At 45.0% G+C, this 25624-nt stretch overlaps 1 protein-coding gene across 1 annotated transcript; it reads left to right on the forward strand.

Annotated features, from left to right (window-relative positions):
• Positions 1 to 495: 495 nt before the first annotated feature.
• dhrs11a (dehydrogenase/reductase 11a) lies at positions 496 to 25551 on the forward strand. Its single transcript, XM_086160878.1, has 7 exons — positions 496 to 1075; positions 19304 to 19513; positions 20109 to 20203; positions 20435 to 20564; positions 22847 to 22939; positions 23030 to 23095; positions 23176 to 25551. Exons 1-7 carry the CDS (start codon positions 944 to 946, stop codon positions 23215 to 23217), a joined length of 768 nt encoding a protein of 255 aa, XP_086017004.1. The 5' UTR covers positions 496 to 943; the 3' UTR covers positions 23218 to 25551.
• Positions 25552 to 25624: the final 73 nt, after the last annotated feature.

Here is a 25624-nt window from a genome sequence, read left to right on the forward strand (position 1 = left end):
TCAATGCATTTTCTTTTTTTTTGCAAGTAGAATTGATCTACGATTTGATTTGATGCATTTAACCGTTTTTTGTTTTTGAATCACACTAAGTGTCACTGAAGTGCAACTGATGAATGCACCAACTGTGTAACCTATGTTTGCACATTTCATAAATGCATTTTCATTGTTTTTTTTTTGTTTTGTTTTTTGTTTTGCAATTGGAATTGATCTACGATTTACGATTTGTTTTGATGCATTTAACCGTTTTTTGTTGTTGAATCAAACTAAGTGTCACTGAAGTGCAATTGATGAATGCACCAACTATGTAGCCTATGTTTGCACATTAAATCAATGCATTTTCATTTTTTTGTTTTGTTTTTGTTTTTTTGCAATTAAAATTGATCTACGATTTGTTTTGATGCATTTAACCGTTTTTTTTTTTGTTTTTTTTTTTGTTTTTGTTTTTTGTTAGTGTTGAAGTTAGCTGAAAAGTGCCTCGCTTATCTGGCAACACAGCTCGGAAAGCCTGATGGCGGACGTTTGTGCGTGTGGAGCCCGCCGCGTTGTTTCCGTGTAATCGGTAGGCGGCGGTAAGTCACCGCACATTGAGGGATCTCAAAGACCTCCAGGGCCCAGAAAGAACGTGGGCGGCGATGTGAACCTAACATTTTTACCCAGCCCGGGACTCATCCATCCAGAGGAGCTCATGGATCTGGGTTTACGCAGCGCCGCCGCAGCCGCTCTCCCCGGATGCTGAGCCTTGAGCCAGGGACCTCCTCGCCGTTTGCACCCCGTAATCCGACCGCAAACCGGTATCCACCGGCGGAGCTGAGCGGAAGAAAGTACAAGCTCGGGGTGGGTAGGGAGGTAGGTAGGTAGGTAGGTAGGTAGATAGGTAGGAGGGGGAGGAGGAAGAGGAGGAGGAGAAGAAGAAGCGGCTGTTCCGTGCGGTGCGGCGGCGGAGATGGAGCGGTGGAAAGGCAGGGTGGCCCTGGTGACCGGAGCCTCGGTGGGGATCGGGGCGGCCGTCGCCCGGGCGCTGGTCCAGCAAGGCATGAGGGTGGTCGGCTGCGCCAGGAATGTCGACAAAATCGAGGTGAGTCATCCGATCGGACCCGGGCCGGCTTCCCGGGAGAGACGCTAGCTTTACCCGGGCAACAATAAACTAGCTTAAGCGACTACGGTCAAGCCAGGCGCCGCCGGAAAATTCCGTTGCGCGTCTATTTGGACCGTTACGGTCAAGGCGACCGGCCGTGGAAAAAAAAAAAATTATAAAAAAAATAAAATTAAGCGCCCTCTCTCAGTATTACGGGTCGAGGAATTAAAAAAAAAAAAATACAAACACTATGGACGGGTTGCCGGAGGAAGTGACGTCAACGCAGAAGTTGCGTGATTTGCGTGAATTGGAAGGTATCGCGGCCCAATGGGCGTCATAGTTGTCATTCTTGTCATATTTGGGCTGTATTTGCCCGGGTGACCTTTGACCTCTGACTCACTAGCGTCAGTCTGAAGAATCTTATCCTTTTTTTTTTCCGAGGCCCAAGTTACATTATATAAATCATGTCACGTTCGGATTTAATAAAATACAATAAAATTAAATATTTAAGCTTTTTTTAAATTTTATTTATTTTTTCAATTCTCAGTTTGGTTTTCAAACTGAGCATATATGAAATATTTTCTTTTCGCCCCCCCCCCCACCCTCCCCAGCTTAGAAATAAAAGCAAAGACTTCCCCCCGATTGTTCTGTTCAGATATATCAGCTGTTCACAGTTTCAAGGTACGCACGTTGTTGGATTATGGCGGCCGGCCTGTCCTCTGGAGGTATACCGTATTTTGCAGACGCACCGCACTATAAGGCAAAATATCAATGAACGGTTCTATTTTCATAGATAAGGCGCACCGTGTTATAAGGCGTATGATAAAATAGACAGTATATAAAGCGAAACAAAACAGTTTCGTTGAACTTTATTCATCTTGCTGAGTTCCCTCAGAAGCTCTGTTTGTTCTTTTTGTCGTAGTTCATCCGCTTGCTTCCTCCACTTCTGTACCATTGATTTATTAATGTTGAATTCTTCCGCGGCTGCTCTGTTGCCATCATCTACTACGTGACTGATCACCTAGAGTTTGGATTCCACTACGTAAGCGTGGGTCTTAACAGGTGCCATTTTGGGGGGGTACTTGGTACCACATAAAATTGGTTGGGGGTCCGTAAGCACAACAAGAATTCATGCATAAGGCACATCGGATTATAAGGTGCACGGCTGATTTTTGAGAATATTTAAGGATTTTAAGTGCACCTTATAGTGCAGATAGTACGGTAGACAGGATACTGACTGACTCATTTTGTAAAAATGCAGATGAAAGTTGCTTGTCATTTGTGTTGTTATTGTTCCCGGTGGTGGGGAGCGGGCAGGATGTGACGGCGAGGGGGGGGAGCATGTGGAAGTGCGAGCCCTGATGTCACAAGGGGGCAACCGGGTGTCACACAGGGACGCGTGATGTCAGATAGGGGAGACAAAATGTAGTCACAAGTGTGGGGAGTGTGTTTGTGTGTCGGTTGTGCTGTAACACACATTCACAATGGCTAAAGAAATTTAAAAAAACGTGCAAAGAAGTTCCCCTGCATCGTCAAAACAGTTTTAGCAATTATTAAATCATATCCTCGCGTGTTTTCGGGACTTTTCATGTTCGTTTTTAAAGTTGACCAGTGCACCGTTTTAGTCAAGGCACTCTGTGGCCATCCCAATTTTCGGGATATTAGATATTCAACGCAGGATATCTAATAAATTAAACATATATGCAAATATATTCCCGAGTTGTAATGTGTCAGCAACTGCACTTAATAGAAAGTCAACAGAGTTGGTGGTCAGCTGACCCGCTTTTTACCTGCTGCATCCCAGTGTTTGTGAAGGTGTTTGTTCAAATTAAGACCGGTTATATTGGAAAATTCATTTGTTTTTTTTTTTCCTCCAGAGAGCGAAACAATATGGCTTCCAGTATAATACTCATTTGAACTTCTTAAAGCAACTCCAGATTTGGATCTGCAAATCTTGTTTTTGACATACACGCATTTCCTCTTGACCAAACACACCCATGTAGGAGTGTGTGTGAGCGTGTGATTTGTGCAACCGACTGCCACCCTCCATTCATACTCCAGTCACATGGGCCGCCCTGTCAACAGAGAACTGCGGCGGCGTTTTTTTTTTTTTTTTTCAGCTGCCGCCGCTTGTGCAGGGCTGAAAAACAAGGTCACAACATTTGAAATGTGCATGATGTTTCTCACGGCGAGTCAGCGATCCGGAGCTGAACACATTAAAACCAGATGGACCTTAATTATTCCATCATAGATGAGGATGCACACAACTGGAAGGTGGTTTTGACGCGGTCATAGAACAGGAGGGCGGCACAGTGGCGCACCGGTTTGCACCCCCAAGTGGGGGTTCTTCTGGGTTCTCTGGTTTAAAAAAAAAATGTTCAAAACCATGCAGGAGGTTCAGTGATGACCCAAAATTGCCCAGATGTGTGAATGAGAGCAATGAATAGTTGTGTGTCTCCCTGTGTTCCCCAGTGAGCGAGCGGTCCAGGGTGAACCCCGCCTCTCGTCAGCTGGGATTGGCTCCCTGCAGCCCCTCGCTGCACGATAAGTGGTAGATAATGAATGAATTAATAATGGAACAGAACAAGTGCACCCAGTGCTTCTTATAATATAGCAGCAACAAAGAGTGCAGTGGTTGGAGCTTTTTTTTTCCTCGTGGCCAAACCGCGGAAGCGCAAACGGGTGATAAAAACGCATAGAAACGAGCGCCGGCTCCGACTTTGTGTCCCGTTCTTTTGCACATCCAGTTGGAAATCCAGGAGCGGTCGGTAGGTCATTCAGAGAAAATACGACGTGACGCCTGTGCGCCGATACGCGTCGACCCCCCCCCCCCCCCCCCCCCCCCCCCCCGACCCCTGACGCCCGGCGCCGACGGTCAGATCAACGTTTGATCAAACCGAATCCACACGTTCCCCTGCGCCGCGAGACAGATTTACATCGTCCCGCGGGCCTCGGAGAGTCGTCCGCGCGAGGCGGCGGACAAAGCGAGCATTGTGTGCTCCCGGGCGACGTAAACTGAGTTCTGGCTGTAACCGAGCCAGAGCTGGCTCGATGTCTGTCACTAAGCGATTGTTCTTGACTTCCCCTCCCGGTGTTTATTCCTCTTCCTTGGGAGAAAAATTACGGGTCTGATTTGTTTCCCCGTCGCGATAATTCTCCAAAAGTAGAGCAGATCCACGATACGGGAAACACCAGCGAGGGGGCCGGGGACGGGGAAAGGGGCGGCGGGTGAGTTAGAATTAATTAGATTGTGTCTTTCAGCGCGAAGAAAGCGGGGAGCGGGGCGGAGGGTTGCCACGTTCGTATTGTTGAGCCGTCTGAGGCTACGGAGGCCGCGGGGAGGGGGCCGGAGACGTGTGGTCACCATGGGCTCTGAGCAGGAATGGACGCGGTCGGGTTGCGTCCAAGCGGCGGTGGATTCTCATTAACGCCCGTCACACTCCTGTGGAACCAACAGACGGGGATTTCTTCTTTATTTTTCGGCCTTTTATCAAACCAACCTACTGCACGTTTTCATTCAAATTCGGATGAAGAAAACGCATTTACTTGATTTTGTTTTATATTCAGGAGAGCAGCGTGTGGGGATAGATCAGGGTTCAGCAGCCCGCCGCTTTTTGACCCTTTTTATGCGGCTCCCCGTTGCTTTCGAAAATAGTGTTTAATTCAAACGTTTTTTTTTTTTTTTTTTCATTTTTAAAATCGTTTTAAATTAGAAGATTATGACGATCTTGTAACATCTAAATAAAACGTGTTAAAATGTTTTTGTCGCTCATAGTAAGCCAGTGGATAATGAGATGAGAATGAGATGAGATGAGATAAGAACAACTTTATTAATCCCGAAGGAAATTGTTGTGCCAGAGTTTCAAATAAAAACATAACAGTAATAGATAATAGTGGGAAGGAGGAAGAATAAGAAATATAATGAAATATAAATTTAAGTTAATTTTGTAATAATATGATAATTTAAGGTTTTTTTTTTTTTTCATAAATACAAGAAGGACTCAAATAGACATTGAGTATTTTGCTTGAAAGTAACCTTCAATCTGATGTCTTTTTTTCTGAGTTCAAAATGTTTTGTTGCAGGCAGAAATATAATTTTGTTTTCTCTGCAGTTGTTCATTGATTTAAAAAAAAAAATGCAACACATATTTTGTTTATACATAGCATAAAGGCAAAAAAAATAAGGCTATATGCTGGGTTAATTTATTTTCGATTTCTAAATGGTTGTGTGGCTCCCGGTGTTTTCTTTACTGTGCGGAAACGGGTCCAAATTTCTCTTTCAAATTTCTTATATTTTCACAAAAAACACGATATTGTGAAGCCGGATCGCAACCCCCTTCCTCCCGTATTGTTTTGTCAATCGTCCGTCTTCGGAGAACTCGTAGCCGAACTCGCGGGAGGACAGCCGGCGCGTCGCCGCCCTGTTGCCTTGCCGTGTTTTGAAACCCACAGCACCCACATGTTTATTGTTTGCGATACCTGCTCGCCCGGTGCTTCGGCCTCTGCCGGGAGGTGACAGTCATGGGAGGGTGGACGCCTGATGTCGTCCTGCTGATAATTGACAACATTGTCACAGAAGACGACGACGACACCCGATTGAAAGTGCTTTTCTTTTTTTCTTGGACTGCGTTTCTTTGGGAGTTGTCGAGTTCTGAGTTCAGTTCTCCTCGCCACTTCAATTGGAAACCAGCAAGAGGGTTCCCGGTTGGATGCGGCCTTTCCGGGTTCCTCCGGGTTTTCTGGTTTCCTCTTAAAGTCCAAAAACATCCAGGAGGTTCATTTGAGACCCTGATTTGCTCAGATGTGTAAATGAATGGCTGAATGGATCAGCGGTCCCAGATCCCTGGGTCGTTTGGTAAGAAAGAATAAGTGCTGTATATTGCGGACCATTAGGCGCGATATCAATGAACGGGTCTATTTTCATACATAAGGCGCACCGCTCTATAGGGCGCATGATAAAATATAGGGTATATAAAGCGAAAAAAAAACGTATAATCAAACTTTAATCACCTTACTTTGTTCCCTGGGGAACTCTGTTTGGTCTTCTTTACTCAGTGCAGTTCATCTACTTTGCTTCCTCCTCTTCCGTACCATTGATTCATTCATGTTGAATTTTTTCGAGGCTGCTCTATTCCCATCATCTACTGCGTGACTGATCGCCTTGAGTTCGCCTTGAATTCCTCTTCGTAAGCATGTCGCTTAACAGGTGCCATTTTGGGGATCCTCATACACACTAATGTACCGTAATATTATGTTGAAGCACAGTACGTACCAGTAGGAGGTAAGCATACTATGAACTGATTGGTTTACGATTGCCAGCGATAGCAGACACTTGAAGTTAGTGTGAGGTTGGAACAACGTTATATTCCAGCACTACATTATTAGTTAGCTAACATTGTCTCATGTTGCAACCCATAGTCAACAAAAGACTGACATTAACACAACGTCCACGTGTCAGGTGGGAACGGTCTGATAATTAATCAAGCGGAGCAGCTTCATTGCTTACTAAAGTTGCCCTAAAACAGGGTTGCTCACACTTTTTCAGCATGCAAGCTACTTATGAAATGACCAAGTCAAAATGATAATCCCACAACAAAAATGCAAAACTTTCTTGATACGTACAATGTATGTTGATGTACCTTGCATCACCGCATGAGCCAATACTGCACGACCCGGAACGACGCTTCGGTCGCGGCTTTCGATTTTGTAGTATGTTGTGTGAAATATGATTTTCGGCGGGATGTCGGTGTCGTAGTTTCCATGATTAGTCCGAAAATCCCTCTCCACATTACCCTCCTTTGGTATTGCGATGTTAGACCGGCAGATGAGGCGAACGCACTTCGAAAATGTGAAAAAAAGATCCTCCTCCAATTCTGTATGAAGGTGATAAGTTTTAGTCTTCTTACCTGGTCCGGCTCCCCTACTCATTTTATACCCTTTTTTAAGTTTAAGAGAAAAAATTGTTAGTTTTGATGCACTTAGCGCTATTGTTTGTGCATGTGCAGTGACCTCAGTGTCAGAAAAAATCAGATGTCATCTGATTGGCTGCCCTGTATATCAATCAAGTGACAGGATGGATAATAGGTTTGTCTATTTTTTTTTTTAATGTCATGCGATCTACCAGTATTACCTTTGCGATCGACGTATTGAGCACCCCCGCCCTAAAACATTTTGTGAGATTTTTTAGTGTAGTGTAACACATAAAATTGGTTGGAGGTTAGTTAGCACAATAAGAATTCATCCATAATGTGCAAGGCCAATTTTGGAGAAAATTTAAGGTTTTTAAGTAGTGCGAAAATAACGGTAACTTGGATTATTTCAATTTTATTTATAATGGAAATCTGACCAAGGTTTTATTTTGAAAAATGACCAAATTCTCTCTGTTACATCCGTCCATGACTCACTCTTGGCGCACGTCAAGACGCTTGTCTCATTCACCTGATACATTAACGCTAATATCAAACCCGCAAGCTAGCAAAATGAGTAAAAAACAGATGACTTTGGAAAGTTTTTTTTGCAAAGGGGAAAAGGCCAAGTGAGGAGACAGAAGAAGAGCCTAAGACCACAAAGAAAAAAAGAAAGCTGCATTTAAAGGACAATTCCAGGAGACTGACTTAAAATCTGGATTTATCGCACCGGGTGATTCCCACGCACCGAGCCCGCTCTGCATAGTAACAAGCTCATTGGTTTAACGTCATGGTGAGTTTTATTTTTCATATACTTTAGTTGTTTTGTGGTGTATCTTATTTTGCAGGAATGTTGAAGCGTTACCATAGCGACCAGAGAGGATGTTACTCTTATGTTGTTGGCGCACGTCAGGAGGACGCTGCTGATAAAGTTACATACAAGTACACAGGGGATTCACATTTATCGTTATATCTACAAAATACCAATTTTTGTGTTGGCCATATAATCTTATTTTGTTGTATTTATCCGCCACACCTTAAAAGCCGGTTTGTGAAAATATTGTCTGATATTAAACCGGTCCATGGCGCAAAAAAGGTTGTGGACCGCTGCTCTACATGACATATAAATGTCTGACTGTACTTCCTCATGAAACTTAAATTAATTAATGTATGCAGCAAAATGTTAGAGATCTGTTATCAGTGTGTTGTCTCCGGTGTCATCTTTTTTTATGGCTGTGTGTTGAGAGCCAGAGAGCCTGCAGACTGTAACAGATCCGCTGTCCAACAGAAAGATACAGAAAATCTTTCCTAACTCATACCATAACCTTATACAATAACTCATTCTCTTCGCTTACTGCGCGACTTCACATTGCCACTTTGCCCATTATTTCATCCCGTATATTGGTAAATATGAGACTATGAGATTTACTTTATTTTATTTTATTTATTTACTGTTTGTTTATTTTTTATATGTATTTTAGCTTGTATATCTTGCCACTGCTGCAAAACAAGCATGGGATCATTAAAGTAAATTTCATCTCATCTCCAGCACAGGGTTACCCTAAGTTGTGTTTTGCAGGATAAAAAGAAGTCACTTTTTTTTTTTTTTTTTTTTTTTAATTTTCGTGTGTTTGGATCATCCACGTGGCAGAGGCAGGGAGATTAATGTCCACAGTGCTGTGCCTCAAAGGGGGAAGTAGGGGAAGTGTCATATGATCAATCCCGGTCGATGGCTGCCCGCGCTTTAACGATTCCTGCAAAGTATAGTTTATGCATGCAAAGCTTTAGGGGGACATAAACCCCGCTGCCGCTGCGACAATCAGACACTTTAATATTAATATGGTTGTTTGTTTTGGGGTGGGGCGGGTCGTACCCTCTGCCGGTGTCTCCTTCTCTGACCACTCAAATGCTCTTCTTTGTTTCCTTTCGGATCGTCCGGCCATTATGTTTTTGAATATTCGGAATTAAGAAAAATGTAAAGAAAAAAGGAGGCCAGTAACCGTGGCAACCTGACCGAACATAATGGTGTTTGTCCGGTTTATGCGCCGAGCGGCAGGTACGCCGCGTCATTATGTGCGGATTATCTAGCTTATAACACACGTTGTGCGTGGACGTCTATCTCCCTCCAGACACATTTGCTGTAAACAAACAGCAGATGTCACGCTGACGAATAATTTTATTTATTTATTCGTGTTTTTCTTTTTTCTTTTTTTTTTTTTTTTTTTTTGAATCTAGGTCCGTTTATGAAGTGATAAATCGAGACTGACGCTTTGAGTTCGTCCACAAAAGAGCCATCAGTCAGAACTGAAAGCTGCGGCTGCAGCAGATTTAGACCAGATAATTTTAGCAAATATAATTTTGTTGGTGTTTTTTTTTTTTTTCATGCTCCTGCTTGAATTCGTGGCAGGCGAGACAGATACTGCAAAAAATATCCCCGACGCAGCGAAACCAGGGGTTGCATCAGTCGACGGACGTTGTTACATCGCAACAACGGTGGGGTTTTGGAGCACGCCGAAGGTTTGTTTGGTCATGCACATCTGAAATTTTATCAACCAGAACATGCACATGCACATGCACGGGGTGAAGCACCAAGTGGTGGAGCTCGGAGGTGAAAAGCCACTCTGGTGGAACTTTCTGCAGCTTTTTGAGCCAGCAGAGAAAGGAATTATGGAGGTCAGGTCCTAGAGCCATGTTAGCGCCTACGCCGAGGGAGGTACTTTTTTACGGTTCCATCAAAACGCGTGGGACTTAGTTGTCTACCGATTGGTGGAACTCATAAGCCACCCCTATTACCAGATAATCCTCGCCATGCGATGGAGCAACAAAGATGTCCGAGCTCTTCTGGCCGCTGTGGACTTGCAGGGGAACATCAACAAGTCAGCTAACGCTCCGACCGTCTGATAGTCCATGCTTTTTATTCCCGCCTTGCAGAACATGAACGCTGCGGCAGCCTCGCTCCCCACGCCGCCGTCTTCTTCTTTGCCGGTGTTTTCTAAGCGGAGCACTTAAGGTGCACGTCACACCACCCCCTACCGGGGTCTCTTTACTGCCAGCGGGAATGCAAAACTAAAAGGTTCCCTCCTCCCCCGGGAGGAGGCTAGTTCCCGGAACGGATTTCGAGCCGGGCGTTTCTCGGAACCGCGTTCCCCAGTGACCCGGCGAGAGCCGGCCGGCCGGCTCGCCGTCTGCAGAAGCGTCGCGGCCTCCGAGCGGAGGTCGCGCCCGCTCAGCCCTGCCTCGCCATTTCACAGTGAATGGATTTCGTTTCCCCCCCAAGTGGGTCAGACAGACTCGCACTCTTTTGTCTCACGCCCACGTCAGCCTGTCCTGGCCAGAGCCCCGCTTGCTCTTTATTTACTTTCCATCTTTATCCCTTTTGTTCTCATCCTAACAAGCAAAGCAGGCCTCGGGGCTGCGGGAGCCCGGCGCTCTCGTGCAGCATCTGCAGGGTTCGAGCGGCGTGACGTTTCTGCCGAGTCGTCGAAAGACCCGTCGTCGGGTGATCCCGTGACTTCTCCGCGGAAATCTTTTCCACTGACCGCGAGTTTTCCATCGGACGAGAGACATCAGACGTTTACGGATCCTCCCCAAAACACCGGGTGCTTGGACCCTTGGGCTGTTTTAGTTTTTAGATTTTTTTTAAAGGTGGAATAGATCTGTAGCTTTGAGATGATTTGTTTGCAGGTTTGTTAGATGATCGTCATTTTTTGACGAGCAGATTGTCTTCATTTGAGCCCGACGTCGCCCGTGAGCGGACCCGGTCAGATAAGACAGATGGTTTTTAATTCCTTAAGCGGAGAAGAATCGACGTATCCGATGATTCGGTCATTGATTGATTTGCTTGCTCAGAGTCTCGAAGAGCCGCGGCCGATCCCAGCTGAGGGGTCATTGAAGCGACTGACTTATTTTTTTTGGAGTTTGGACAGATCGGCCCCGTGTTTAACATATTTTCAAATAACTTTGGCATTTCGATGTTGCAAATCACGGTTGATTTCACGGGAGCAGATCCTTTTTAGATATTTAACGATTGTTGAGACGATTGCGCGACATCGGCCAAGCAGCCGCCCGACGTTCGTCCCTTTTACGAGTGTTTTATTCCGCTAGTTTCACCTCTCCTTTGGCTTTCCTTTGTCTTCCATAACAAACGGCAAAGAGTGTCCAAAAGCAAATGACAAAAATGAAACCGAAAGTACGACCGGCGAATGTAAACAAAGCCGGCCTCCTCGTGTGACGTACCATATTCATCCGTTCCGCTCGCCAACTAGTTCCCGTGAGAAACAATCAAACAAGACTTTCTTTATAAATTTTCGCCCCGAAACAGTAAACCGAGGACTTCCCGCACCTCCTTCTTTTGAAAGCGTCGAAAGCTCATTGGACGATCCGCCGTCCCGCCGCGAATAGAAACCAGACAAAAACCCCCTCCAGCTGTAGCACAAATGATGTCACTTCCCGCGGACGCCTCCGTCTCCGGCCTCACCTCCGACCCAGGCCGACCGGCTTTTTCAAATCCCGAAAAGACGGCGCCCTGGCGCCCCCTCTTGACCCTCCCCCCTCCTGAGTCCATCTCCTCTCCGCTGCTCAGACTGGCCTTAATTACTTGTCATGCTCGACCGGCCGGTTCCCTGATTCGTCCAGACAGCCCGATGTCCCGTCCTCGCTTATCATCCTCCCAGGTTCAGGCGCTCCCTCTCCCTCTCGGGGGCCTCCTGCCACGAGAGGTGGGGCGCTTCCTGTCCCGTCTTGTCGAGTACTTCATGCATGAGCGGACGGCGCAATTGTTTTTCTTTTTTTTTTTTTTTTTTTTCGGAGCAGCACGACGTCAGGGCTCAGGGCGGCGTTGGCTGGCGGCGGCCCAGCGCCGGTGCATCGCAAGCCAAATTGGATTTGAAACCCTGGTTGTCTGCGCGGTATTGGAAAACGTTTTAAAGGCTCCTCGCGTTCTGAATAGACCCAGACCGGGCTGGCAGGCGGTGAAAAGTCCGGGGACGCCGTCAGCTCAGCGCCGTCCGTGTTTTTTTTTTTGTTTTTTTTTATCCTCACGGCCGCCGTTCGACTGGATGTGCAGCGCCGGAGCCGATTAGCCAGCCGGCCTCCGTGCAGCGGGAATAATCCCGGGACGAGCTTCGTGCCTCGGCATGTTTCAACAACAAACAAGAAAACCTAGAGACATTTTTCCCCTTTTTTTTTTTTCCTTTTTTTTCTTTTTTTTTTAAATCATATGACGCCCTTGTGAGCCCGTGAATAAAGGTCTCTCTCTCTCTCCTTGTTGGTGCTGTCATCAGAAATTTTGGCACTTTCTATCTTCAGAAAGGACATCTTATGATGTTTTTTCTTATGTGGCACAATAAATAAAAAATAAAAAAAACCCCGCTGCGCTGGTTGTACCAGTCTGCGACGCCACGCCCTCCCTCCTGGTGTCGGACGCCTCCCCCGGGCCGCCGTCTTCCCGGCTGACGTTCGCCGTCGGGTCTTTCCCGAAAGGGCGAAGGCAAAGGTCTGCAAGCGACGAGTGCAGATACCGATGCCCCTCCTCTTATCTGTCCGTCTTGATTAGCCGGCGCTGGGAGGGGAGGCGTTGTAAAACCGCCCCCGTTCAACCTTTAGATCTTTTTAGTGGCCGTCTTTCTGCTGGAGGAGCGATAACAGCGGAGCCGCGGACTTCTAGCACCCTGTCGGTCGCCGCCACCTTTGACCCCACAGGGCGAAATGCAAAACATTCCCCTTTTTTTTAATTTTTTTTTTTTATGTTATTCATCAGTAAAACAATGAATTGTCTTAAGAGACATCTGGGGATTTTTTTTATCAGTGTTTAAAGACGAATCACTACCCTCAACAAGTGCGGCTGATGTGTTCGGGTGGGATTTTTTTCGCTTTGCAGAGTGCAGAGTGGTGAAATGAAAATATACCGCGTTTATTCACTCGTTTATCGTTCATTCGTTATCTACGCCGCTTATGCCGCAGCCAGGGTGGCGGGGTTTGTTCGCCCTGGGCCGGGCGTGAGTCGATCACAGGGCCTCATATAGAGACAGGAAACCATTCACTTTCTCATTCACATGTCATCTAGAAACATGTACCGTAATTTCCAGACTATTGAGCGCACCTGAATATAAGCCCCACCGGTTAAAAATAACAAAATAAGTATATATGTACAGGACTGAAAATTAGAATATTGTGATAAAGAACTTTATCTTCTGTAATGCAATTAGAAAAACGAAAATGTCATACATTCTGGATTCATTACAAATCAACTGAAATATTGCAAGCCTTTTATTATTTTAATATTGCTGATTATGGCTTACATCTTAAGAAAACTCAAAAATCCTATCTCACAATATTAGAATATCATGAGAAGGTGATATTTGTTTTTTCAATTGCATTACAGAAGATAAAGAACTTTATCACAATATTCTAATTTTCTGAGACAGTCCTGTATATATCAGAAATGAGCGCACTTGTCTATAAACCGCAGGTTTCCACATTGTAACACATATTTACACAGAAGCATTTTTTTAATTTTAATTAAATACATACCAGTAACATCCACAGATAAGTACTTTTCTAAACAGTGCCTGTAACAGTGCCTGTAACACTGATAAATAACACAAGGAAATGTCTATTGACGCTAAATGTTTTGGCAGCGTGAAGCCTTGAAAAATCAATATCTTAGCCGCATCATTGTTTAAAGCGCAGTGTGAAAAAAATAGTGGCTTATAGTCCGGCTTATATAGTGTCATCATACAGAGATACAACCATTTATCCTCTCATTCACGTGTCATACAGACAAATGACCATTCACGCACCATATAAACACTTACAAACATTCATACATCATGTAAACAGACAACTATTAACTTTATTATTCAAGGTCACTCACTCACTCGTTCAATCATTCACGCATCCAGGTGCAACCATTCATACACACATTCACACACATTCACAATATAGATCAGGGGTGTCAAACTCATTTTTGTCCGGGGGCCTCATACGGCCTGATTTGATGCCAAGGGGCCCGGACCAGTAAAATCATTACCTAGAAGTAACACAGAGTCCAAATGTTTCCTTTTGTTTTAGTGTAAATGGGGTAAACAGGTAAATTAAAAAAAAAAAAAGTAGAGGTAATGAACTGCTCCTCTAAAAAAATACATGACAAATTAATATCAAAAATGAATATTAAAAAAGAATTGATGAAATGACACCCTAAAAATATTCTTGGGTTAAAAGAGAGAATCTTGTCACTGTTGGAAAATTTGCCACTAGAATTTATTAGAAAATTGATTGGTAGTATGTATAAGAGGAGGTATAATGTTTACAAGGCTAATGGTGGCTATTCTGGTTATTAAATCATTTTTTTTTAATTTTCCCTTTTTTTTTGGTATTGTTTTTGTGTTTTGTATAGAAATAACAAAAAAAGTTTTAACAATGTCACTCAATGTTTTTTCATCGAAAAATCTTTTTTTTTTTTCAAATTTTGAAGCAAAAAATACATTGCAAAGTTACTTTTTCATTTTTTTCCTTGCCAAATTTTTTTTCAACCTACTGTATAAAACCCCCAGATGCATGCGAGAAAAAAACAACACAACTGTTCTTGCTGCAAGGTGGAAGCGCTATCGCTCGTCGTGGTTCCGTATTTCTTTTTTTCTTTTTTTTTTCCCAAATCCGTAAAAACACTCTTGTCTCTTGTTTTCCCCCCTCCTCCGGCTCGCGGCCCCTCGCTCTTCTACTCCCTCCTCCACGCTCACCAGCGCCACACTTGTTTGCAAGAGCCTCGACAGCAGTCGGGGTAATGAGGATGAAAATGCATGGTGACAAGCAAAATTGTTCAGCGTGTCACAGGTACTTAGGGAAAGGGGAAGATTTGTCGATTCTGTAACCGGCTTTATGTAATTACAGTGTGAAAGAGGCCTAAAAATAAAGTCACGGTTGCTTTTTCTGTTGATTTTAAGTCACTTTCTTCTAACAAACAGCAAAGAAAATGTCGGTAATGTACCTTTATCGGCGCATTTCCTTTTATGGGAAATGCTTTGTGATAAACGTGTTGCTTAGTAGCCTGTTTTTACCGATATATCACTTCGCTAATGTTATCAGCGAACGTGCGGCATAAACGGCAAGTGTGCTGCGTCGATGTGTGTCCTCTGAGGTGCGATGGCTGCCCTCGACAGACCATACATCATCGCCAGATCAATGCATCGACGCCCCAGTGCCTCCTGGGAGTTGCCGTTTGTCCTCCCATCCTTCAACGTGTCTGTTCAGTTCAGATAGTTGGGTGAGCGGAGGAAGCTAACGTAGCTTATCAGAGCGGCGGGTGCTAAGGTGGGCGGGACCAAGTGACCATGTGACAAGTGACAACATAACTGGTATTGATAATGAATGAATCATTATTATCAATGAAATATGAATTAATAAATATATATGTGTGCGTGTGTGTGTGTATATGCATGTATGCATGCATATGTGTGTATATGCATGCAAGCGTATATGTGTGTGTGTGTGTGTATTTATATGTGTATGCATGCATGCATATGTGTTTATATATGCATGCATATGTGTGTTTGTGTGCGTGTGTGTGTATATATATATATATGTGTGTGTGTGTGTGTGTATGTATATATATATTTATATATATGTGAGTGTGTGTATATGTGTATATATATATATATATGTACATGTATATATGCATGCATGTTTATGTGTATATCATTCATTACATTTTTAAATTTATTAAAAAATTTTAGAAAAATATTGTTTTTTTTATTTTTATTCTTTTAATGCACTGTAAATCTCTTGTGGGATTTGCATGTAGCCCATTATGGTTGACCCATGAGGAGCCATTTAGCAGTGCCCGAGGTGCAGTTAGGGGTCCAGTGCCCTGCTCAACAACACTTTGGCAGGCGAGCAGAAGCTCCTGGAATGGAACCAGGAGCGTTCGGTCCCGGCATGACCGCTCAACGGATGAATTCTCAGCTTTATCGTGACCTGCCCTGTAGCACTTTCCCCTTGGAAACCGGTGGATCGATGTTTGCGTTTCAAGAAGGATGTATTTGCCTCAGGAACATCGTCAGCATCAAAACAGCCGCGGGCCGTGGTTTGTTTTTTTTTTCCTTTTTTTTTTAAACCCATCATCTGAGAAACGTGTGAGGGGGCAGAAGGAGAGCTGGAGGTCAGTGGCCGGACTGCGGCAGAGCTACATCTTTCCCTTGACCGGACAAAAAAAAACCTCCTCTGCGGCACAACCCCTTCTTTTTCATCCCGGAAATCTGATTTCCCGGCTCTCGCTATTGATCCGCCTCGCCTTTCACACTTTGGCATCTTTATTTTTACCCCCCTCCTCCCCTCCCTCCCCACCTCACTATTATTGGTCCATTTATGCCAGCTCCATGCCAATGATTGACAATAATGTCCCTTGTATTTTCACAACCTTACGCAACTGGCCTCCTGCAAGATGTGTTTGCCCGGCCAGGAGTGCATTTTATTTAAGTGCTGCGTGGGCGTGGACACACCGACGCGGCCGCGGGGGGTTAATGATCCTCTTAAAGAGTCACTTATCCTGCAAAATTGTAAGAATCTTTATTGGTCTTATCAGGGCTGTGCAGCTGAACACAAACAGGGGTTTGGTTGGGTCGGTTGCCGCGAACCACAACAACACCAGCAGCAACACACAAATACGGTGAACCTCGACCTACGAATGCATCGATTTTTCCGAGACGGCGACAGTTGCTTAGCGGAATTTTTTTTTTTTTTTTTTTTCGCTTTGTGATACAAGCGGGATGAGCGAGCGGGATGAGCGTTTGACACTGACGTGGCCGTCCCTGTGACGGAGAGCATCATCTCTGAGAAGGCAGGGGACATTTACAGGGATTTGGTGCAGCGGACGGCGGGGACGTCAACGGACGAGGCATCGGAAGAGCCATTCAAAGACAATTTGATCATTTTTTAAAAGAGGAGCGTCGTTTACTCTGTCGCTAAATGAAGTTTAGCGAAGTGTGCATTTAGCAACACGTTATAGCATTAAGTGTGTAGCCGGTAAGCTAAGTTAAGCGATAGAACACCAAATGAAGAACATTTTTCTAATCTAAAAACGTGTAACAACGCCGGAACAGAAAAATAGTGTTTCATTTCATTTCAGTGGAGAAATTAAATTCGACGTACGAGCAAATGTTACAAGCTCGCTCAAAAGTAAACTTGTAAGTCAAGGTATGATTGTATTTTTGGGCCTCCACGGGGTGTTCCCGCCCGAGATGATGTGTCGTTTCATCATCCTCGTTTCTCATTCTGTGACGATTAATACCCAAGCCGTCGGCCCCCGTCTTGAATTACATTTCTGCTGCGAGCTAGCTTCTTCTCCAGCTAGTTCACGGTGCATTCGCGCAGGTCACTCCAAATGACTTGGCCATCGACAGCTTTTTGTCGCTCAAGGTCGCACCGCCCTCCGTCTTCTTCCCAGGGGGCGCCCGTGACCTCGAAGGGCCACTTTTGGTGTTCGCCGCCAAGGGGAGGGACGGGGCGCTTTCAGCGTTTCAGAATTTTGACAGCTTTAATCGGCTAATGCCTTCGCTCTGGATAATCCAGGGTAAAAAGCTTAGCGGAAGGAGGAAGGGGAGGGAGAACCGTGCCCACAAGTGTGTGATGGGACACGTTCCCTCTTATTATGTGTCCTGGGAGGGAAAAAAATGAAAGAAAATCCCTTGTTCCTGTTTCATCCCAAATTATACCGAACATAAATAAACATAATGAAGCTCATCACTTTATCGCGTAGGCTGAGTGAGTTTCCAGCTGTCAGAGATGTCATAGAAAATCTGCGATAAATACGTTTTTGGACGCATCCGCTCATTCACGTCGCCGCATTTCAAGCATCCCATCCACCACCTTTTCTCCAGGTATCTGGAAAATCGTGACTCTTCCACCCCTCTAAAGACCTTGCAGGAAATTGTTGCAACACCATCTCAAGAGTCTGTTTCCACGTTATGTTGCCATAGTTGTTAATTGGTGAATCCATTGGTGGAGAGTTCATTTCGGAGTTGATTTATATGCACACACAAAAAAATAAAAAAGTAAATATATTTTATTTAAATTAAATAAAAATAAACAAATAAATAAGTATATGTATATTTTTTTAAAGTAAATAAATACATACATTTCGTCTCTTACACCCAAAAAATAAAAATATCTAAATGTTTTTTAAAAAACAAATAAAAATAAACATAAATAAATATATGTATATTTTTGAAGTAAATAAATAAAAATAAATAGCTAAATTTCTTCTCTTACACACAAAAAAATAAAAATATACAAATATTTTTTAAAAAGTAAATAAAAATAAATAAATAAATATGTGTATATTTTTTAAGTAAATAAATAGAAAAAATACGTACATTTCTTCTCTTACAAAAAATAAAAAATACATGAATATTTTTTTAAAAGTAAATGGAAATAAACAAACAAATAAGTATATGTATATTAAAGTAAAGAAATAAAAAAAAATACATACATTTCCCCTCTTTTTTATTTTGCTTCTCATGCTTGAACATAGCGTGCAACACTGCCCCCGCAGGACTTTTGGTGGTACTGCACCGTTTGCTGCTACGCATCCGCGAGCTCCTGCAAAAAGGTACAGGAAGTACAGGCTCCGTCCAATTTGTCATCCCACGCGTCAGCAAGAAATTCTTCCTGCTTTTAAAGTAAATATTGCGGTTTTTGTGTTGCTAGTTTTATGTACAGTTGTGTTTCAATAGGCACGCTCGTCTTTGTGAGGGAGCAGGAGACTGCTGGGGGAGGGGTCGACGTATACTGAGACGTTCAGTGTTAGCGGCGGCGCAGATGTTCGCTTTGTGCGCTGCGCCGCGCATCAGCCCTGCCCATCACCAGGGCCCCAACCCCCCCCCACCGTTTCCTGTGTGACCGGCACCGGGAAGCGTGACATCGGGTGCCCGCAGCAGCTGTGCCCGGCCGAGGGATCTGTGTCAGGGCGCGTCCAACCTCACAGCGGCGGACATGCAGCTGACCCGGTTGGAGGGCCGCCTGCACGTTGCCGCCGTCCAGCTGCCGCGTCCAGGGGTCACGGGTTAGACATTACATCCTTTAGGCCGCGAATGCCTCTTTGTAGCGATTAATATAAGATAAAGAAATACTCTGCTGCTACGGACACACCCCGCTGCGTGCTCTCGCCGCCCGCAGATAGGGCGCGTGTCACGGGACTCCGGCTTCATTACAAGCTGGCAGGTTAATCATCTCCAGCTCTTACCTAACCGCGTCTCAGTTCTGATTACCAAAGACCTTGCTTTTTGCCATCCCCTAACCGCCGGTCGCTAATTTTGTGTCTCCGCAGAAGCTGGCGGCCGAGTGCCAGAGCGCCGGCTACAGCGGGACGCTGATCCCGTACAAGTGCGACCTGTCCAACGAGGAGGAGATCCTGTCCATGTTCTCGGCCATCAAGACGCTACACAAGGGCGTGGACGTGTGCATCAACAACGCCGGGCTGGCGCACAACGAGCCCCTGCTCAGCGGGAAGACGGAGGGCTGGAGGAACATGATCGACGTCCGTACACGCACCAAACAACACACATCGCCGCGAATGTCACGGCTGCGGCCGACACACCGAGAGAGGGTTTTATTGATTCTAGTAGCCGCATCATTTAAACTCGCTCTGCTACACGACCAACCCCCTCCTCTCCTCTTTGAGGAGTGGGCCTGGCACGCAGGAGGCCCCTGGCTAATGAAAGCCACCAGAGAGAGTCCAGCATTCACAAACGCTCGCCCATCTGTTGTCATGGCAGCCAACGCCAATGTGTACAGCAGTGTATTTTTAGCCTGTGTTTAATCTGTGCACTGACCTTATTTGGTCACCCCCCCCCCCCCCCACCGCCGCCGCCGTCGCCGCCCCCCTCCCTATCTTGCCACCACGTTGGCTTTAACCTGCCGTCCGTCAGTGTCACTCCAGGAGCGGCTTAGCGGCCACAAGCTGGCCGGGAACAGCAGGTTCAGACGATGGTCTCACACGGTGACCCCCCCCCCCCCCCCCCCCGCCCCCGCCCCCGCTCCCACCACCCGCTGGGGTCACGTAAAAAGAAATAAAAGCGGATATAAGTCCCGTCGACGATCGATCAGCTGACAGCGGATGTCACCCTCCGCAGGTGAACGTCCTGGCCCTGTCCATCTGCACCCGCGAAGCGTACAAATCCATGAAGGAGAGGAACGTGGACGACGGTCACATCATCAATATTAATAGGTGAGCCATGCAACCCCCTCCACCCTCCACTAGAAAGAACAAGCTTCCAGATTAGATTTGAGAGTAAGCTTGTTATTCCAGGCATTAAGTAAAGCCACACCTGCCCTCTGCTGGAGTGCCCTGGAAAACCCCAACTGCATTGATCTTTATTTATTTTGCCTCACTTTGGTGGCCTTGCATCGGAAGGATGACAAAACATCTCATATGGATGTGTGTGTGTGTGTGTGTCAGTATGAGCGGGCATCGGGTGGTTGCCAATGCCGACGTGCACTTCTACGGCGCCACCAAGTACGCCGTGACCGCCCTGACCGAGGGACTACGACAAGAACTCCGGGAAGCGAAGACCCACATCAGAGCTACGGTGAGGATGCCGCCGCCGCCGCCGCCGTGATTCCCGCCTCGCACGTCACGCTGATGCGAGATTTGCTCACCCCATCCAGCAGATAATCCGGCAATGCTTGTAAAACCCGACTCCAACTCGGAGGGAAGCTGAAGTGTGTGTGCGTGTGTGTGTGTGCAACGTTATCTCAAACTTCAAGAAGTGGCCCTTTTGTATGTTTTACCAACAACGCCCGTGTTGTTTTTATTTTCATGTTCCTGCTTTTGGGTTTATGTTTGGGTTGATGTTTAACAGCGCAGTCTCTGCGTTAAACGTTTCGATCTCCTTTGTTTTGGGAATTTATAACTCAACTGTATCTCGTTTCTGGGGTCGGATTGTTGCGGCGCGAGGGAGTGTGTCCTCAAAAAGATTTATACCAGCGGTTGGCCACCCGTGGCTCTTTTACCCCTCCCTGGGGCTTTTGACAATAAGTATTTAATTGTTATGTGTTTTATTTTAGCTTGATCATTTTTAACATTTTAAATCTGAAGATTAAGGCAATCTTGTAGCATCTAAATAAGTGTTAAATTCTAATAAGTGTTAAGATATTTTTATACGCCAGTAAAAGGATGACAGGGCACAGAGAGAGCACGGCATTTTTACTTTGCAGACGGTGGATAATTTAAGTTCTGCTTTTTTTTTTTTTTTTTCATAAATACAAGGAAGGACTTGAATAGACATTAAGTATTTTGCTTAAAAGTTACCTTCAACCCAACGTCTTTTTTTTTCTCCTGAGTTCAGAATGTTTTGTTGCATGCAGAAATGTCATTGCGTTTTCTCTCATTCAAAAAAATGTACCTTTATAAATAACAAATAATATATGATAAAGGAGAACGTCAAGAAATAAACTGGATTTATGAAGTGAATTTATCTTAAAGATCAGACGAAAATGTCGGCATCAGTGGAGGAGGTTTGGGGAGTTTTTCATTCGATGCTCTATCGTTTAATTTAGCTTAGCTTACTGGCTATGCTTTCTGGCTAGGGGAGGCAGGAGACGCCGTGCCTCACTTGCCGATCTTGGCAAGAAAAAAATGGCAAACGAACAAACCAATCAAATGGTTTTATTAATCAGTGATTTTCACTATAAAGGTATTTTCATTAAACTTCACCAGTTGTAGATTGTTCTTTTTATTCACAATTACTGTTCAAATACTAAGAAGAGATGTGCGGTGAGGCTGTTGAGCGTCAACAGTTCAATGGCGACTGACTGCTAGCATGCTCTACACTAAGGCCCTGTTCCTGGCCATCTGTATGTAGCTATTAAAATGTTAAAATTCTTTTGCTATATGAACTAAATTTCCAATGTACAGTATTTTTCTGTCAACAATTGTATGTGTATGTGTGTGCTGAGTGATCATAAAATGGCTAAGAAGACCTGCTAAGGGAGGCACGCAGTTCTCCTGCCTCATGGAAGTCAGTGCCTCATCACCCATGTCACTGCTGGCTATACACTCAGTGCTTAATGTAACGTGCACACTTTGCAACACTTTGCTGCTAAACTAATTTAGCGACGGAGTGAATGACGCTCCTCTTTTTAAAATGATCAAACTGTCCCCCGACTGGCTTTGAATGAGTCTTTCGTCGCCTCGTCTGTTGACGTTCCCGACGTCTCCTGCACAAAATCCCTGTAAACATCTCCTGCCTTCTCACAAAAGATGCTGTCCATCACCAACAACAACTTCTCCATCTCTTCACGGGCGAGTCGATAACACACACACACACACACACACACACTTTGCTTGATCTTTGGGCTGCCTCATGGCAGGCGGCTCGTCCTACTATTTTTAAAACACCACTTCACGAACGGCGGCTCGTCCCATAAAGCAAAAAATCCCCTTAGCTACAACTCTTAGCTCAGAAACTCCTAAGTTGGTGCGTTCCTAAGTTGAGGTTTCACTGTATTTCCATCTTTGTGTGTGTGTTGCATGTTCTACTCCTCTGCCTCAGTCTGTAACAGGGGTTTATAGATGGAAGGATGATCACATAAAATGCGATTGAACGCCAGTATTTAATGAACATTAAGTAGAATTCGATTAAGCATAAAGGTCAATTCCTTCCGTCGCTGTCTTCCCGACAACGCAACGTTCTTACCCGCTGGTTTTTGCTATAAAAAGCGTGCACACGCCCTATGCTATTGTTAGCACGGGGCTAATCCAATCAGGTGTTTCTATGTGCGGGCCCTTAAGTTAAGGTGATTCAGGAAGAGGCCATGCGTGTATGTTTGGCCCGGGTTGAGGATCTAACGGGCCTTCCCTTCCTGGCAGTGTATATCTCCTGGGATCGTGGAGACAGAATTCGCCTTCCGGCAGCACAACAGCGACCCGGAGAAAGCGGCGGCCGTGTACGAGAGCATGAAAGTAAGCGTTTTTTAACTCTGCCGCCCTGCAGATGTTTTTCATACAGCGGGAGGGATTTTGCAAATTTTTTCTTTTTTTTTTCCCCTCCAGTGTTTGAAAGCGGAAGACATTGCCAGAGCGGTCACTTTTGTCCTCAGCGCCCCTCCTCACGTCCAGGTACGCCCCGCTCCACCCTCCTCGCCCTGTATGACAATACAACCTCCGTTGACTTCCCCGTATCGGTTCCCGTTCCTCAGATCGGAGATGTGCAGATGAGGTCGGTGGAACAGGTGTCATAGCGGGAGGTTGTGGGTGAGGGTGGAGCTGCAGAGAGGAGCAGCAGCAGCGAACAGCAGCAGCAGCAGCGGCGGCGGCGGCAGCAGCAGCCACGGTGACTCTTTAGCGGCCTCTTCTGGAGAGGCGAAGACGTAAAAGGGGGGGGGTGTTAATACTGCAAATCAACTACAGCTGTGGATCGCCAGGGCTGGAGTCCTTGAAGGGTGGAGGTGAAGGGGCAGGGTTTGTGAGTAAAATTTTTTTTTTTTTTGCAAACCACTATGATGATACACTACTGAACGCAGCAGCCTGTTTATCTTTTATTTTTTTCTCTTTTTTTTTTTTTTTTTTTTTTTTTTTTTTTTTTTTTTTGGTTTCGTGAATTATCGTGCCGAGCTGAGCTGACTCCGAAGCAAAAGCTTAAAAAAAAAAAAAAAAAAACAACTAAATAAATAAGTAAATAGGAACAAAACAACGGGAGCGCACGCCACCGATTGCACAATCTCCTTTTATTTTGTAGGTCACATCACATATCCTTTTTCTGTTCAGTTCAAACAGAGGAAAAAAAATTCTTTTCGATTCAGTTCGTTATATTTTTTTTTTCATACGTGTTTTACCTTTCCACCGTAGACACTCGTATCCGTAGAAAACATCACGTCATCGTCTCGCCGCCCTCAAATTGCGTTCTTTGTTTCTTTTTTTTTAAACTCCCGATAAGGAGTCAGGAGAGGTACGGAAAGAAGACATGACATGTTTATTACATATGATTTTTTTTTTTTTTTTTTTTTTCATTTGCAACCCCACTCTCCAGCCGCATCATTTTCCGTTGTGACAGGATGAACACTAACCTCGAGCGCATTAGAAGTGGGGGCAAAGTGATGAAGATTATAATTCAGCGTTGTTGCTGTTGTTGAGGGCCGAGGAAATCAGACGGCCTTCTGAGTCCCTCCGGCGCTAGGTAGCGTTAGCGCCTGCGAGCTAAAACCGCCGGCGCGGGTTCGATCGCCCGCTCCCTTCGTCGAAAAGCATCACCCCCCCCCCGAGCCACACCGTCTGCCCCCGTCCCGGCATTAACCCTTAATCTGGACTCGCTATTCGGCAGGAACGGCGCCGCGAGCCGCGACAGATCCCGCCAAAATGGGAAGTCCCAGTCCCAAGTGTCTGCGCTGCGAAAATAAAAGACTCAAGCACTGGACTTTGCGACTGGGATTTTATTCCGCCTAACATTACAATACATTAGTTGCATGACCTGTGTACCCCCGTCAGCATCTATCGTCTTAATCAGCCATGTCCTGTTGCATTTGACCTAATAAACGAGTCATCCGTCATGACTTGCTTCACTTGGTTTTATTTTTTCCAGAAGTTATTCTTCCGATTTGTCTAAACGGTGGCGCCAAGGAGCGGATTCGAACAGTTTGGTATGAGCGTGTATCTCGCACAGATTGTAGCACTGCAGGTTAATACGAAAATAAAAGATGGTTTAAAAGATAATCTTTTATAATGTAAGCCAAAGGAATTAATTCGTTCATTGTCTATACAGCTTATCCCGCACTAGGGGTGGCAGTGCTGCAGGAGCTTAATCGCGGTTGTCAACTTGCGAGATGCGGAGTTCACCCTGGATCGATCACAGGGCCACACATACTGTAGAGACGACACATAGACGTAAACTGTCACGAAAAACACGACCCTTTTTGCGTTCACATCGTGAGTTTATTCGTTATCCTCTGAGAAGGGAAGCGTATCTGGAGCGATGTTAGCCAGAACCGGAAGGGAAGCCGCTCTCGTTGGGCTCAACGTCTTAAAAGGTCTGATTGACTTAGAATAAAGAAGTGAAACGCGAGCATTGACCATAAACTACATTTCCCAGAATTCATGTTAACCCTCAAGTAACAGCATCTCGCCGTTAGGTTGCAGTGTATCCATATCAGTGCAGTTTATAACAAGTGGAATTGAGAAATATAAATGAACCCTAAATGTCCCGGAAGAGAAAAAGTGATGCAGATGGAAGGCTGTTTCAAGAAAGATGGGAAGGCCAATACATGTTTGTGCTTCAAGCAGGAAAAAAAACGGCATGAGGCCGTGTCGGTTGTCAAAGAGTACGATCTACGTCGGCATTTTGACCCCAAACACGGCGCTTAAAAGTTAGCCTCCCGGAAAAACAACAAATTGTCCAAGAATTAAAAAAACAAACTACGATGGCAGCAGAATGTGTTCAGGAAAGCCACATCCAAAAAACACTGCAGCAGTGAAAGCTAGCTTAACAGAGCAACTAGTAAACATCATTTTTTTTAACATCCATGCAAATGTATATGTAACATTTTGGATTTGAATGAGTAATAAATTCAGTTATTTCACACGAAGGAGTAGTTACATTTATTTTACATTAAATTTAGTTACATTTATACTGAAGTGTCACATACGGTCCTTTGA

This window comes from Fistularia commersonii, chromosome 15 (assembly GCF_037954325.1).
Source record: "Fistularia commersonii isolate RoL2024-O1a breed Wild chromosome 15, RoL_Fcom_v1.0, whole genome shotgun sequence".
Lineage (NCBI taxonomy): Eukaryota > Metazoa > Chordata > Actinopteri > Syngnathiformes > Fistulariidae > Fistularia > Fistularia commersonii.

Excerpts from the sequence above, each read along its gene's own strand:
- dhrs11a (XM_086160878.1), top strand. The coding sequence starts at position 944 with ATGGAGCGGTGGAAAGGCAGGGTGGCCCTGGTGACCGGAGCCTCGGTG. Across the intron at positions 1,076-19,303 it reads GGAATGTCGACAAAATCGAG|AAGCTGGCGGCCGAGTGCCA; the intron begins GTGAGTCATCCG and ends GTGTCTCCGCAG. Across the intron at positions 22,940-23,029 it reads CCGTGTACGAGAGCATGAAA|TGTTTGAAAGCGGAAGACAT; the intron begins GTAAGCGTTTTT and ends TTTCCCCTCCAG.